Source organism: Lingula anatina, chromosome 1, assembly GCF_051362555.1.
Source record: "Lingula anatina isolate TDL-2025a chromosome 1, LinAna3.0, whole genome shotgun sequence".
NCBI lineage: Eukaryota > Metazoa > Brachiopoda > Lingulata > Lingulida > Lingulidae > Lingula > Lingula anatina.
In genome coordinates this window covers 47,586,394-47,601,480 of record NC_141767.1, presented here as the reverse complement: position 1 = coordinate 47,601,480, position 15,087 = coordinate 47,586,394, and the positions used below count along the sequence as shown (strand labels likewise).

Sequence of the window (15,087 nt, the reverse complement as noted above, 5' to 3'; positions counted from 1 at the left end):
TTAGTTGAATTTAAGTCCCTTTTAAAGACTACATACTTTATTTTCTTCTAAAAGGAAGTGAGCAAGTGCGTAGTTCACATATTGGGACTCCTTGTTCCGGAAGTTGAGACCCTCTTTTTTCCTCTTTCCCACAGCTTGCAACATGGAGAAGTTGCAGCCAGTTAAACTCGCAAGAGTACGTAAGCTTTATACATAGTGTAACTCTGTTATCTCATAATTAATTGAAACCTTGTAAACATTAGTATGTCAATTTTACTCTGGCATAACGTTTGCCGGGAAAGTTGTTCCGAACAAATGACAATTCAACATCTTAGAGGACTCGCCATTCATCTGGTTGAAGTGTGTTTGAGGCCGGTGCATTCTCAACAGTAGACTAACAGATCCTCGGATTAAATGTAGCAGACCCACTTGAATGCTTTTTGAGTAATCCCACAGGGGTATCTATTCAGTGTCAATTAAGGACTTACTCGGCAAACTTTTAACTCTGTCGCCATATTTGACCCGCGGATCTGTTAGTCCGCTGTTGTGAATACAGCCTGAGTAAACCAGTCCTGTTTTATCACCCTCCTATTGACATTTTCAAATACATTGTTCTGAGTCTGAAAGGTAAAGGTGGAGTTAATCTATAAACAATATTTTTCTGCCTCCAGCCCTTATCGAAACTAATTTTAAAGATGGCCCGCCCACTCATCTCCTTATATATCTTGGTGTATCTAAATTTACAAGTAAAATTGTTAGTGCCAGGCCGAGCTCTTACTGCCCCCCACCCCTCCATGAGAAGTATTTTGATAGATGCCTTCATGCCAATATTTCCTAGTTTAAGGACTGAAAAATTATGATATGCATAAATCCTGTTGCTGAAAACATATTCATCTTGTAAGCCATGGTCTGCTTTTGGCGCACTGGATGTAGGTGGCATATACATTCAAGATAACTGATACTTCTATTGTTAAGATAAACTCTGGGAATTGGTATTTGTCAGAAAAATTAATGTATTGTTATTCATTGCACAGGTAACCAAAGTCCTAGGCAGAACAGGTTCACAGGGCCAGTGTACACAGGTAAGAGGTTTGAAATAAAAGTGATATTTGAAGCAAGTGTTGTTAGGGGTGTTTATTTTAGTATTAGGTAAAAGTATCATCAATAATATTGTTCATGTTTTCAAAAATTTTTATTCAGTAAGGTTTTCATGATAATAATCACTTACTTTGAGACAAAAATTGCTCTTGACATTCCATACTGTAAATTTCTGTGGGCCTTGGGCCTAATGATTCTCTTGTGAAAGAACAAAGTGTAACTGTTTGACTACTGTTTTAGTTCTGAAGTAAGTGATTTCTATCACTAAAACCTTTGTAAATATTGTTAAAAGCAGTTGTAATGATCCTGATTAAATCCATTTACATGAAAAACCTGTGTAGTGAAAGGAATAAATAAGATGACATGTTGTCCACATGGGTCAAGAAGGCTTCCCATAGATGAAAAGAATTCCAATAGCTTTTAGGCTTTGTCATCACTGTTTGTTGTTGCTGTCAATATGTTGAGACATTTATGGCAGGGTACATGTATGTCAGACAAAAAATGTAAATTGATATTAATGTTTCCTTGGCAGCTTATCTGAAATGTTTCATTATCGATAACACTGACATTAGATCATCTACACTAGTTACCCAATCTTAAAAGACACATATTAGTTAATAGTTGCATTTCCTGAGGAGGTGAGATTAACATAATCATAAAGACCAGACAAATTGTAAAGTCCAAAGATGGCTGGTCTTTATTAATTATGAGGATGTAAAGCTTTGAACCAAATTTTTACCTGTCGCCTTATGAGTTAAGTTTTCCAGTTTGGATAAAATGGCATTTTGATTTTAGTACATTTTCACTTACTTCTTGGCTATGGCACTGATGTTCATATTTTTTAAAAAAGCAGTAGTGCTTTTGATTATATCCCAACTGAATTGAGTGGGATTTATATCTAGATTCTTTTGACTTCAGGTCCGTGTGGAGTTTCTTGATGATAGCAACCGCTCTATCATCAGGAATGTGAAAGGCCCAGTAAGAGAGGGAGATATCCTCACCTTGCTAGAATCTGAACGTGAAGCCAGACGGTTAAGGTAGCAGTGCTAAAAAAAGATGATTCCATTTACAGGTAATGCATTATTTCAGTATCCACTGCACTTGCAGCAAAAAAAAAAAAAAGAAATTACGAGTCCTCTACTATTCCTCTCCATTGCTTAGCAATCTCTGGAGAATTACAGGAAAATAAAATCCAAAGATGAAAAGTATAATTTTAACCATGTGTGCACTCGCATTTACCGAACATGTCTTTGAATTTGCAATAAAAGCACTGGCAACACCCCACCTCACTTAAGCATGTAGTTTCGTTTTCTGTTAAGTTGTATCAGACGTAAAATGTAATTGAGTAAATAAGCTACAGATATCGACTCTGTCTTAAATATTTACTTTCTATTTTTCAGATTTACCAAGCAACACTACTGCAAGCAACAATGACAAGGCCAGTGAATGTGCTACACACATATGCTGTTGGACTTTCTATAAAACATTGAAAAAACTAGGCCTAAATAAACAGAAAGAAAGCTTGTATTTCATCATATAGGTTAATAAAAATTACAACACGGAACCTGCTTTGGTGTTGAATTTAGTTTTTGATGTCAGATGATCCTTTGTGATCATCCCCCTTAAAATGAAAGGGTTCATGAAAAGTGTTGAAGATTTGATGGCCCAAGAACAGTTTTAACCATACACAAGTTAGAGTAATTTTCAGTGACGTACATAAATTCTTAGCACCAGTTCTTACACTCGGTAAATGATGAAACGCTTTCAGTGGTACTTCCCTTAGTTTACTATTTGCAACACTTGTTGCATTTGGTCGTGCTTAGCGGCAATAATGTGACAAATATTCGCTTAATACTCGCCTTAAAGGATTATTATTACATTTATTTATTTTTATTTTTTATAATTTTGTCCTTGAAAGTTAATGGCTAGATCTTTTCGTATTACAACGGTGCTCTTTCTCAAGGTCCAGCCAAAATGAAGCTTGCGGCGAAACTGTCTTGGATCGCAAAATGGAAAGATTTAAGATGAAACTTCTGTCCTATATGACCCTTAGGCTTGCTTTACTGCGCCTCAGATGATAACTTGGGCCTTTTATTTTTAACAGCACTGTGCTCCATATTCTACTGGGTTTGCAATCATTTTCCCCATGTATGAATGAAGCCCGCCAAAAGAATGGAAAGTTAACGGCACCGGACTGCTATCAACGCATCTTTTGTTTCGTCAAGAGCTACAATGTCGCATTTGTACAGTGAATGCAACTCTACAAAGCTAGCGAGACCGAACAGTCCAGCCTAGAAATTTGCGTATAAAGTTGGAAAAGTCGGTGATGTGTTGTTAAAGACAGTCTCAGTGGGTTAGACCATATATAGCAAAAAAAAAAAAACGAATTTTCCTGGAAACCTCACCAGTTTTCCCATAATGGCCAAGGTATATCCTATCCAAAACCGTTGAGAAAATAAAGCTCCATAAAACCGTTTTTAAGTTCCATTAATTTATTTAAAGCTGGGTGACACTCGCCTTAGCAAGGGGGTGGAACTACCGAGTGATAAGTACCGCAAGTTTAGTAGATACTTTCTGACTATTTGTCTCTTTTACACACAGTACATTAAAAATTATATGTGCACGAATCGAAGTAACTACATATCCTGCCTTTTTTCGTCCTAAATGTGCCCGCCCACAAAGGAGCCGAGCACATTCTTTGGTGAGCCGACTGAATCCGCAACTATTATTATTATTATTATTTTGTGCTCTGTGGTATAAGAGACAAAATGCCAGAATTATCTACTTTTGGCGTGGGAATTCAACTCCTCTCTGGTTCTCCAATCACTTTCTTTCTGTAGAATTTTTGCATACTCCCATACTTTGGTTTTCTCGAGTTGTGTGGTCTGTGATGGCTGATGACCACGTTCCTTGTGTGGATTGTTTCCTTTTGCTCTAGTGTATTGTGACACAACGCCATCAGGGTCATTCAAAGACTGATAAAAATGGCCTATGGTCCATCGAAAAATGTCATGTTAGTAATTTTGCAGTTTGTGACAAAAGAGTTCGTTTTTTTAACTGTAGAGAGACTGAGCCATCTCGTTTTAAGAGTACTGCACACTGGGGCTTACTCCTTACAGAAATGTTCCTCTCGTTTTAAATACGTAAAGTTATATGCATCCAAATAATGAATGAACTGTCTTGTTGCTTTGAAACATTTGATGACTGTAAAAAATTGCAATTAAATGTTAAAAATCTTATTAGACTTCGAAATGATACTTCTTAAACCTGCAGCTGGTTAGTTGCAACGATTTATTTCAAAATATTTTCTTTTGAATTATTGTCATTCGAAAGTACCTTTTTTTTTTTTTTTTGTCCATGTATTGATGTTTTCTTTTGAATATTGTCATTCGAAAGTGCCTTTTTTTTTGGTCCATGTATTGATGTTTTCTTTTGAATATTGTCATTCGAAAGTGCTTTTTCTTTGGTTCATGTATTGAACCACAATTTTGCAATTGAGCTTTATCCTTATGTTAAATAAAGTACCCAAGGTAGCGCTTCAATTGAAACAAACATGAAAAAAATAAATCGTTATACGATCTTCCAATTACCCACTCGTCTGTTATATACATATGTACATGATCAATAATTCATTGCTTCCTGCAGTCTGCCTAAGCAACCCAACGACAGTGAGGCCGATATTGATTATGCTCACATATTTTTAAAATAACTTCATTAAACCAGTGTGTGGAGGGATAAACCGACGTGTTAGAACACGGAAATACAGGTAATTTTTTAGTCCATTACAAGATGAGCACTGTTTCTCTCACACAATATCCGTGGTTGCCTTCTTAGAATCGTGCACTGTCAGAAATGAAAAAGGGTTTGAGGTGATTTAACGTTCACGAAGGCTACTCGCACTGACCGTAATTAAGGAATTCCTTGCTGTAATGTAGGCCTGTATTAAGTATAGGCGTGGGTTGATTTGTAATTTTCATCATTATTTTCTTGGGTCTCGGTATACACCATTAACAAGCATATATAACTGACAGTCATTGTCAGTATAATGAGGCATTTTAATGACACCGGAAATAAGGGGTTTAATAAGAAAGGAGGACGCAGAACCACCACACACATCTGACAATTTTTTCTCTTGAACAATCACGCTTTCGTATATTTCAGATTATTCAATATTTCAGACGTTCTCACTGAAAAAAAAAAGAAAAAAGAAAGCGTCCTAGGAAACTAAAATTACAAATATTCAAGACGGTCAACGAAAAGAAGAAAATATGGAAGACAGAACTGATACTGTCTCACAAAGCGGTAATTTGCCAGAGAAGGCCGGACAGAGTGACATGCAACTCGGCAACGTTGGATCTGGGGCAGAGGTATCTGGCGTTGAAGCAGACGACGTTCAAAGTGAGGAACAGAGAAAGCGTGACAAAGACCCACTAAGGTTTTGCGTACTCATAGTAAAACGCCCTCTTGTTGTGTTCTGTAAGTAGAGCTCATGTTTCAATGCACAATTAAATTTTTTTTTTCCGAAAATTATCTCTAACTTAAATAACTTGTTTTTCATAAAGATAGGGGTAACCTAGCTCATCAGTTATATTTGGTTTATATGGAGTTTCCGATTTAATACCTCCGTACATGTAAGGTTTTACAGTTCTATATTGTTCTATATTCAATGGTCTGATCGATGCATTTGCACATGTAGGTTATATTGCTCTTGCAATAAAATGTAATGAGGATTTAGGAATTCTCCTTTTGGGCATGAAGTATCTATTACTCAGGTGTATTGAAATAGAAGTAATAAGCAATTTGATATGACATGCAGTATGTATAATTATTCACTTTCGAGAAACGGCAATGGAACATCAGCTTCATGGGTGGTAGATTTTTTAACGCTATTAGGGGTATTAAAACCCGTTATTTTCCGAGCAATAAAGCATGTTCATCGGTGCTATATAAGTTGTAACACATACTTATTTTTTCATACTTGTCATATTTATTTTCTAGTGTCCCTGCTTTAAATAAATCGTTGTAATTTCCTTTTGCTTTATTTTATTTATTATACTCATATTTGTAATCATCATTTTTCTTTATTTTTATTCATTTTAGAGAGTTCTTATCATTACCATCATCATTATTTTTTTAATTAACCCAATTTTGTGCCAATCGCAAGTATGCTTAAATGGCATCTATATTTGTTTACCTCTAGCTAGTTTCAACCGACTTTTTCCTCAATTTTATCTTAATTAAAGACATAATTTTCAAGGCATTTCAACTTTTTCAAGTGCTTTGGGAACCTGATTATCTCTTATAAGAATAAATTGTCGATATGATAGTGAAACTGAAAAAACAGTTGTTATGTTAACGTCTCGAACCACCAAGCTTTTAACAATTGAATTATGCTGGTCCATTTCGTTTACTTACCCATTCATGTAGAATATAAAGGCAGCGTTTCCAAAAGAATGCTGTTTGAAAGACTTGTATGAGAGACGTGCGCTGCAAAACAACAAAGTGTGTACATGCATGGGAGTCGGGACTGTTGGGTACTTAGTTAAAATCACGATAGAGGTTGCGGAACTGAGACTTTTGTTATAATTTTACAAAGGAGATAGCTTAACATGCCTGGGACTCGAAAACTAGTGTATATATGGAGTTATCCTTGAAGACATTACCTTATTTTTATTGTATGTTATATGGTCCGAGTACCGCCTGTTAATATGGCTGACGCAGAAGTTCTAAGCCTGTCAGAGGAAGACATCGAGTTTAACAACCAAGTTGACGAGAATTCAAACAATAAGTCGTTTGGAAAGAGTGGTGTCAATTATGAAACTGAGAATGAAGTCGTGGATAGTGCAGCTGCTGAAGTCAGGGCAGAGGAACAACGGAAAAGAGACGCAGACCCTCTGTGGTTTTGTAAAATCATCACAAGTTATCCTAAAACGGTGTTCTGTGAGTTTTAATTGCTTAAATATTGTAATGATTTTGATAGTAATATGTTGGCGTTTACGCCTGTGTAGGTTTGTGTTCGCACGCGCGCGCGCGTGTGTGAGAGAGAGGTAGAGAGAGAAAAGGGAGGGGAGAGAGACTTTCGTATAAATCTGTATCTCGTCCTAGTTTTTACCCTCTCTGAGGCTTACGCGCATAACACAATACACTATGTACTGTTGAAAGCCGACGAAGCGATTAATGCTTCTGTAGAACCGATCGATTGCTGAATAATAAAACAGTTTGGTTACATATCGCTACGTCTAGCAACTGCAGGGGGTGCCATAAGTATTGCAACACGTAACCTATCAATATGTAACAGTTAAATTAGCTGCCTTTTTGTATTTTTCTTTTCATTGAGAAAATCATCCTCGGATAGGCCTTATCACAGAAGTACAGAAAAGTCATTTATCTTCACACAGGGATCGTTTGCTTGTCGTCATTAGAATTTTGTGGGATAATCACGTCATGATAAGATGGCCAGGCTTTTTGTTTTCCTTTTACAAGCACAAGATCACCAATTACAAAATATCCAATTCAAGTCCCAACCATTATGGAACCATATTGTCTGGTGCGTGAACTGCATGTTTTCAGGGACACATTTAGTTTCCAAGTCTTCCATGCCCCCACTTTTCCACTGGTGTTGGAAAGGGTAGAGTTCGACTCACTAGAGAGGACCACTAGTAAATTATAAGGGCTTCCATCCGGCAGGTCTGCTGAAGTTTTGTGTAGCATGTAGCCTTCTTTGGGTCGTTGTTTTACTTATGGCAACTGCCAATTATCCTTCCATTGGAATGTTCGTGTTCTGATTGGTTCAGATATTTTCAGTTTCAGAGCATGAATAGGCGTACTATCGTGTCTTGGGCTTGTCTTCTTGGGACAGCAAATACGATGCAATATATAGAGATTGAGAAGACGTATTGCACTGAAAGGCTAGGGGAATACTGCCCAACAGGAACAAAGATATTAAGATGCACTCACGCCTAATATAAACCCTCAGTCTTCATTGAAACATGGAAAATTATAATTTAGTCTATGATTGAAAGCAGTTCTCATAGCACAATAACTTTTGGACTTTGGCACCCGTGTCTATTTTGTATTCAAAATACTAAAAAAATAAAACTATAACAGGAAATTAAAGGGTCGAAAACACTCACTTTGTGAGGAGCTGTCATCTTTTTCGACGCTTTTTAACCCCCCCTCCCCCCCCCCCCCCTCCCCCCCAAATCATTCCCTGGGCCCAATTACACAACTTGCTTATATAAAAGTTTCAACAATCTTTGAAAAAATGTCTATGTCTTTACACCGGCCAGTGGTAAAAAATGCTTATAGTAAATACTAGCAAAAATGATTTTTTTGTGCTTTTCTTTTTCAGTTGTCTGCTTGTTCATGCACATTTCGTTCCTCTTGGCGACTGGGGCATTGTTACAATTTGGATTTGACATATTCCCCATATCATTCACAAGCCTGCCTCTCGAGATACGCGACAACGTAGATTTACTAAGAAGGTATGCCTGGAGCGGCCGTGACGATGACGCTGTGGTGCCTATAATCTCAAGGAGTGGTGGTGCTGCTTCCACTAATGTCAGTGAACGCACGGAGACGGGAGATACTATAACGTTATATTATGAACAGATAGGAGGGAACGTATTTACAAAGGCCAAACTGCTTAAAATCAAGGAAACCGAAGAGCTCTTTCTGAATAATTCCATTTATCAAAGCACTCACTGTAAACTTGATGACACGGGGAACTGTACAGCTTCATTTTCAGTTCTACGATATTTTGATGGGACATATGAAGCTCTTGATCCGGTATTTCTGGATCCAAACTTTAATAATATTCCGGCAGTTTTGGAGAAGGCTCTCACCCATACCGCAACGAAGTCAGTATTCCCACTTTTGCTAGGAAAGAACTACAATATAAACAGTTCTTTAAACATTGCCACGTCAGAAATCACTCGCTCGTTTATATACATTGGTCTCCCCTTGCCAGGGTATGCCAACTCCAGTGACAAAGCAGCAGAACAAAATAGAGTAATTCAGAAATTTCTCAGTGATGAATTTTTTCGGGACGTAGAGAGACTTTACGCCAATGGGATCGACGGAATGGACTTCTTTTACTACAGCTCTTCGTTCTTTGAAGTTTTCTTGAATCGCCAAGTTATTGTGGATATGTTACTTGCGATCGGAAGCATGGCGTTCATTTTCATTGTGGTCTGGGTTCAAACTGGCTCTCTTTGGATCACTGGTTGGGCGATTTTAAGCATTATTACCGGTTTTACTTGTGCGAATATGGTGTACCGTATTATAGTCGACTTTAGATATTTCGGAGTGTTCCACGTTCTGGCAATATTCATTATCCTTGGCATCGGAGCAGACGATGTTTTCATTTTCTTTGACACTTGGAAAGCGTCGGGACACCACCAGTATTTGAGCCTCGCCCATCGCCTCTCGGACTGCTACCGAAGAGCGTCGGCCGCCATGTTTTTTACGTCGCTCACGACCGCCTGTGCCTTTATAATTAGCGGAACGTCACCACTGCTCGGGGTTTCATCCTTCGGCGTGTTCAGCGGGATATTAGTCTTAGTGAACTACCTGTCGGTCATCACTTTTCTCCCGGCCGTTGTGATGGTTTATCACGTGTATTGGGAGAAAAAGATATGCTGCTGCTGCGGAACGAAAACACCAACTGTTGCACGCCCAAATCAGGTCGCCGCTTTGGGGGATGGCCCACAGGAATTACCGCAAGCTAGCGACAAACGTCAGAATCCAGTAGTGAGATTTTTCAGGGGTCCATACTTTAGGTTTATAAGCCATAAAGTCTGGCGATGGATCATTCTCCTGGTGATGTTGGGTATCATTGCTACGTTTGGTTACTTTGCAACGCAGATCAAAGTAAACGAAGAGGAGGTAAATCTTTATCAATTATGTTTCCGTTTATGTAAATCTTATAAATTTTATTTTCGGAAATAAAACTGTAACGATATTTTGGTAAAAAAAATGTAAGCGGAGCGATAGACGTCTCCAAATAAAAAATTATCCCTCTCATTCGCATTTTTATTTAGCTTTATTACTAATTAGCCTTAGGGTAAATTCTTTGCCACACAGAAACGATAAAAATCTGGCAAAATACACGTATGTGAAATTATTCTAATCTTCGTTCGTAGAAAATTCTAGATATAAAAGTGTTTAAGCCCAATGTTTATCAAATTCAATGTTTAATTTCAGATCAAGTTCCTGCCAGATTCGTCCAACTTTGGCAAGGTGATAGACCGTTCATCGAATGCCTTTGCTCCTAGTGACGTCGACGACAAGATGGTCGTCAACGTTATCTGGGGTCTGCAACCTCAGGATCTTAAATCGTGCCATTTCTCGGATTCTGAATGCGATGGAAAGACTGTCTGGGATGATGCCTTTGACTTGAACTCTGCACAAGCACAACTTGCACTTCAAGTGAGTCTCCACACCGGTATTCCACTTGATGAAAATACTTAGTCTATAAATAGGCAAACTTACGATCTTTTAAGTTTAATACTGTGGCACAGTAAGGGTTACAAGTACCCTTAAAAGAAACGACCCTAGAATAATTATCGCTGTAGAAAAATTTGTAGTATATATTTATATCAATATTTGCGTTATTATTCTAATTCCAATCATTATTTCAGGCACTTTGTGGAGAAGTAAGAAACAACAGCGTCGCACTAAAGATTCGCACAGATTCTAATGGACAACTAGAACTTGGTTGTTTTCTGGAAGAATTGGTGGCTTTTCTCAAGGTAAACTATATTACAATTCAACGACACAAAGAAAATGCACACGTTACACTACATGGCACCAGTTTAAAAAATTATAAAAGTAGTTGGGCATAAGGCGTTGTACAAATATGTAAGTGAAGCAAACGGACGAGTTGTCTGCAAGTTTAATAGCCTATATATATGTAAAGGTGACTCATGGATTATAGGTCCCTCTCTCTTTCTATCATTCTCTCTTGTAGTCTCTTTGTTTTTTAGAATGAATTTATCTTTGTTGTGAAAAATTTCAAAACCCATAGCTTAGCTGTACCTTGTAACATGTCGCAAGTTATATTTGGCTGTTCTGATAACTTTTGAGTGGATAACGTTTTTGCATACTGCTTTAATGTTAGGGATTTTAAGTCTAGTAGGTAGGCCAAATTAACACTGCAGTCGTCTGTTAAATGTCATATTTGCGGGAAAGTTCAAAAAGCTACAAAATGAATTGCATTTTGTATTTTTTATATACAAGTAGCCTACATGTACCTGTCACACCATCTATACGTAAATAAAAACAATTTCAACCCATTTCTAGGCTGAAGAGAATGCAACTAATCCTTTGACAAGCCTGCCAAAGTATCCTGCTGGCACTACATTCGATCTCCCGTACAATCAAACGAATATTGGCGTTCTTATGCAGTATAACCCACACATGTATAATACCACGGCGTTGGGATCTGGATTCAGTAGATATTTTGAGGTATGTCAGGGATGATGACTTTTTTAAATGAAATCATAACTTCATTTATCTATTTTTTCTTTCAGTTATTTTGTTCATTTAACTCGATCGAAATCACAAACAGATAGCCGTAATTTATAAAGTGCACATTAATGAAATCATATACTTGCATTTGTTTTTGACGTCTTTATAATGCCACGTAATTAAAAATTCGATGAAAATTACATGTGATTTCGTATTATATATCGCGCAACGTGGTTACAATTAAATTTCTTACTCAGAACTATAAGTGTATTTTATGAGCTGTGTTTGCATTGGAAAACTAGAGAAAACAAGAGACCAGTTTGAGTTAGTATCAACATTCAAAAATTAGAGCTATCAGTTAGAGAAACGGATATCATTAAATTTAATTTCTCCTTCTCTCAGATTGCGCTGCATTACTGGATATATAGCAGTGTGCTCCAGCCTTCTGCGGCAACAGCGAGTGTTTACAAAATATGGAATGGTAGACTGGGCGAATCTACAACCAACCTCACACAGACGAAGTCTATAGGTGGCAGAGGTAACTCGTCATTTTATCACTTCTTTTGGTTTAGTTCCTGATTACCATACACTATCATACTGTGCATTTTCTAAGACTGTATTACGTGTATTACGAGAACGGTTAGGCCAATACATTATTGATTTTTCTTATATGAATCATAAAACCTCTTCTTAAAACATTCGTTGATCACTGATGCCTTATTTGCTTTGTTTCTAAATCTTCATACTATAAAACAATCCTCCAGATATTAAATACGGCAACCGGTTGAGGTACGCCGCAGCAATCTACGCCAATTTATCATTGTCCGGAAGTAGTCTGGGTTACATCGAAGGTCTCCCGGTTAGGAATAAGTGGGAAGAAGTGATATCCAACCAGGTAAACAATTTGACCATACCTAAAAGGACTAAGAGTTAATTTAAAGCAGTCTCATGTTTCGTCATTTTTTCAAGTGTTAACCAATACAGTTTTGCAACTTAGTATTTAATATTAATACAGCAAAAAGATATTATGTTTCAAGTTGCGTTTTTTTAACCGCGAGGCACGAGAAAGCTCTAGCTTCCAGGTTTTAAATTTTAAATGAATATATTGCTAATAAAGTCATTAATACTTAGGGTAATATGTGGCTTCTGAATTGCTATGATGAAGTTATATAGACAGATGAGTATTTGACACACCCATTTTAGGTGAAAACAATGCCTTCCTCAGTGCAAGGTGGTTTTCAAAACACTAGAACCTGGCACTGGCTGGCGGTCCAAGAGGTAAGGCACTAAAATAGCCTTAAATATGGGTTTGGGTTCAAGGGTTTGAACCAACCTTTATACCGGGAAAGGTCTGAATCAAAATCTAATTACTACGATCTAGGTACTAAGGCATTACATATAAAGGAATAAAAAGATCCACCTTTTTCAGAAGAAACCCCCTTTTAATTTACCGGCTACAGGTCTGGGGCATCTACATTAAATCTAAAAAAATATTTATGCGTTCCAAAAGTGTTTAAGCATTTAGTATAGAATCAAGAATGTGGTCTACTGCTCCCTTTTAAACTTCACTCTTTTATTTCAGTTACTGAACAACCAGGCACTTTTGGGTATTGTTATTGGTGTTGCAATAGCATATCCCATTCTGATCGTCGCAACCATGAATATCATCACCGGAACCTTAGCTGTTCTCACCATCTGTTTTATCACAGCCTCAGTAGTGGGCACAGTGCCTGTTGTTGGATGGAAACTAGGGGTAACAACTGTTGTTTTTCTATACCAAATATCAGGTTTCTTCAAATTCCTTGGTGCTTAAAATTTTTTTGATACATGTGTAGGCCTTTTCTTTCTTAAAGTAGACCTACATACATTTTCTCAAGTATTAACAGGCCATTTTAATGGTTATTTAAAATGTAATTAATAAAAATTTTAATAATGTAAACAAGTCCTATAGTACTTTCAGATGAAAACAGTTATCCTGATTAAACACATTTTTACGATTTTTAGGTTTTAGAATCTCTCAACTTCGTGTTAGTCGTTGGCCTTGCAGTGGACTATGTTGTGCATTTGGCGGAGGGATATAGCCGTTCAATGAAGCGTGATCGTCTGGGACGTGTCAAGGACATGTTGGAGGAGGTCGGGATATCCGTTTTATCCGGCGCCATCACAACCTTGGGGGCCTCGATCTTTCTGCTATTTGCCTTTATTACATTTTTTCAACAGTTTGCCATATTCATATTTTCTACGATAGGGTTTTCCATCGTTTACGCACTGGGGTTCTTTAGTACGGTTCTAGCCTTGATTGGACCCCAAGAGGATTTCGGATCCCTAAAACCTCTTTGGCGTTGGGTTACTAACAAATGTAGTGGGAAGACTGGGAAGGCCAACATTTCAGAAAAACCTCCGATAAATTCATTGAGTAATGATGTTGTAGAAAATGATATCTTATAAGTATTAAATAAGTGTGGGTGCTTGTCCAAAAGACAGTATTAGGCCTATATAAGGGCGTAGTTTTTCTCATATAAACAGTATTTCATTTAGATGTTTAAAAAGTGAATGCTCAACAGAACACGGTTTGTTAAAGCATTGAAAGGAAAGTAAACTGGCTAAATGAATTTCATTAGAAGTGAAAGCTGTACTTATTTAGGAGTATTTTTATTTTTCTCTGATGCAGTTTGCTTTTCAGTGTGGATTTCGAGTCACAAGATACAATTCAGGAATTGCTTAAGTTTGATGTAAATACATCTGCTCCCTAAAACAGCCTTTCAGTGATAACATAGATGTCTCTTTATAAGACGTTATTTTGCAAAAATTGTAATACACACATGTATATTAAAGGGATAAGAACTGTTCGTGTGAGATTCATATTTCAAAATAATAAGATTGTAAACAAATGAAGTCAGAGATATTAGGCCTATATAGTAAACTTCATTTTACCACCAAAACAGCGGTTATCGCAATTATTCTGGAATCTGTGCTTGCCATCAGACCACTGACCTTTATTGAGTGTAATGCCCCCTTAATTATCTGTTAAGATATTAGGCCTATTACAAAAAAAAATTTTAACCAGGACTAACCTTGAATGTAGGAAAGGATTCATTGGAAAGGGGTGAAAATCGTAGTTTACCCCAGGAAAAATCTCAAAACGAACAGTTGATACCCTTCGTAAGTTGTAATTTTATTATATAGAAACCGTCCATAAGGTGTTAACCTGCAGGAGTTATAACATAAAATAACACATAAAAAGCACCAGACATTGCCATTTAATTGATTTATATCGTATATAGGATGTATTTTAATAGGATTTTTAATATATAATTGTATGTAAAATTTAAATGCTGTATCGGTAAAAAGCGTGATCATTTGTTCATAAGTCATTCATTTTACAGTTTCTTGAATGTCATGACATGCATCAGGCAATGCTATTTTGCATAAATATATATAATTATAACGTAGCCGGAGAAATAAATCCCGAAGAGTGCCAAGGATGTCTATTTTGTGATAGGAATTTTACGTGTCGCATTACATAACCCGGAATTAAAA

General features: G+C 37.0%; 2 protein-coding genes across 5 annotated transcripts; both read left to right on the top strand.

Annotated features, from left to right (window-relative positions):
* The first annotated feature begins 46 nt into the window (after window positions 1–46).
* LOC147764406 (small ribosomal subunit protein eS28) lies at window positions 47–2,645 on the top strand. The gene is made up of 4 exons (XM_086999446.1): window positions 47–175; window positions 1,014–1,061; window positions 1,996–2,149; window positions 2,478–2,645. The coding sequence occupies exons 1-3, from the start codon at window positions 143–145 to the stop codon at window positions 2,116–2,118; spliced, it is 204 nt and encodes a 67-aa protein (XP_086855572.1). The 5' UTR covers window positions 47–142; the 3' UTR covers window positions 2,119–2,149; window positions 2,478–2,645.
* A 1,857-nt stretch (window positions 2,646–4,502) lies between these two features.
* On the top strand, window positions 4,503–14,585 carry LOC106163238 (protein dispatched). Of its 4 annotated transcripts, none has more exons than XM_013540766.2 (11): window positions 4,503–4,843; window positions 5,323–5,553; window positions 8,429–9,963; window positions 10,282–10,506; window positions 10,719–10,829; window positions 11,380–11,544; window positions 11,950–12,085; window positions 12,312–12,442; window positions 12,751–12,825; window positions 13,130–13,300; window positions 13,552–14,585. In XM_013540766.2, exons 2-11 carry the CDS (start codon window positions 5,346–5,348, stop codon window positions 13,993–13,995), a joined length of 3,201 nt encoding a protein of 1,066 aa, XP_013396220.2. In that variant the 5' UTR covers window positions 4,503–4,843; window positions 5,323–5,345; the 3' UTR covers window positions 13,996–14,585. The 4 variants fall into 4 exon arrangements, with proteins under 4 accessions (XP_013396220.2, XP_086855559.1, XP_086855557.1 ...); XM_086999433.1 differs by having other exon boundaries at window positions 5,256–5,553; XM_086999431.1 differs by having other exon boundaries at window positions 5,239–5,553.
* Window positions 14,586–15,087: the final 502 nt, after the last annotated feature.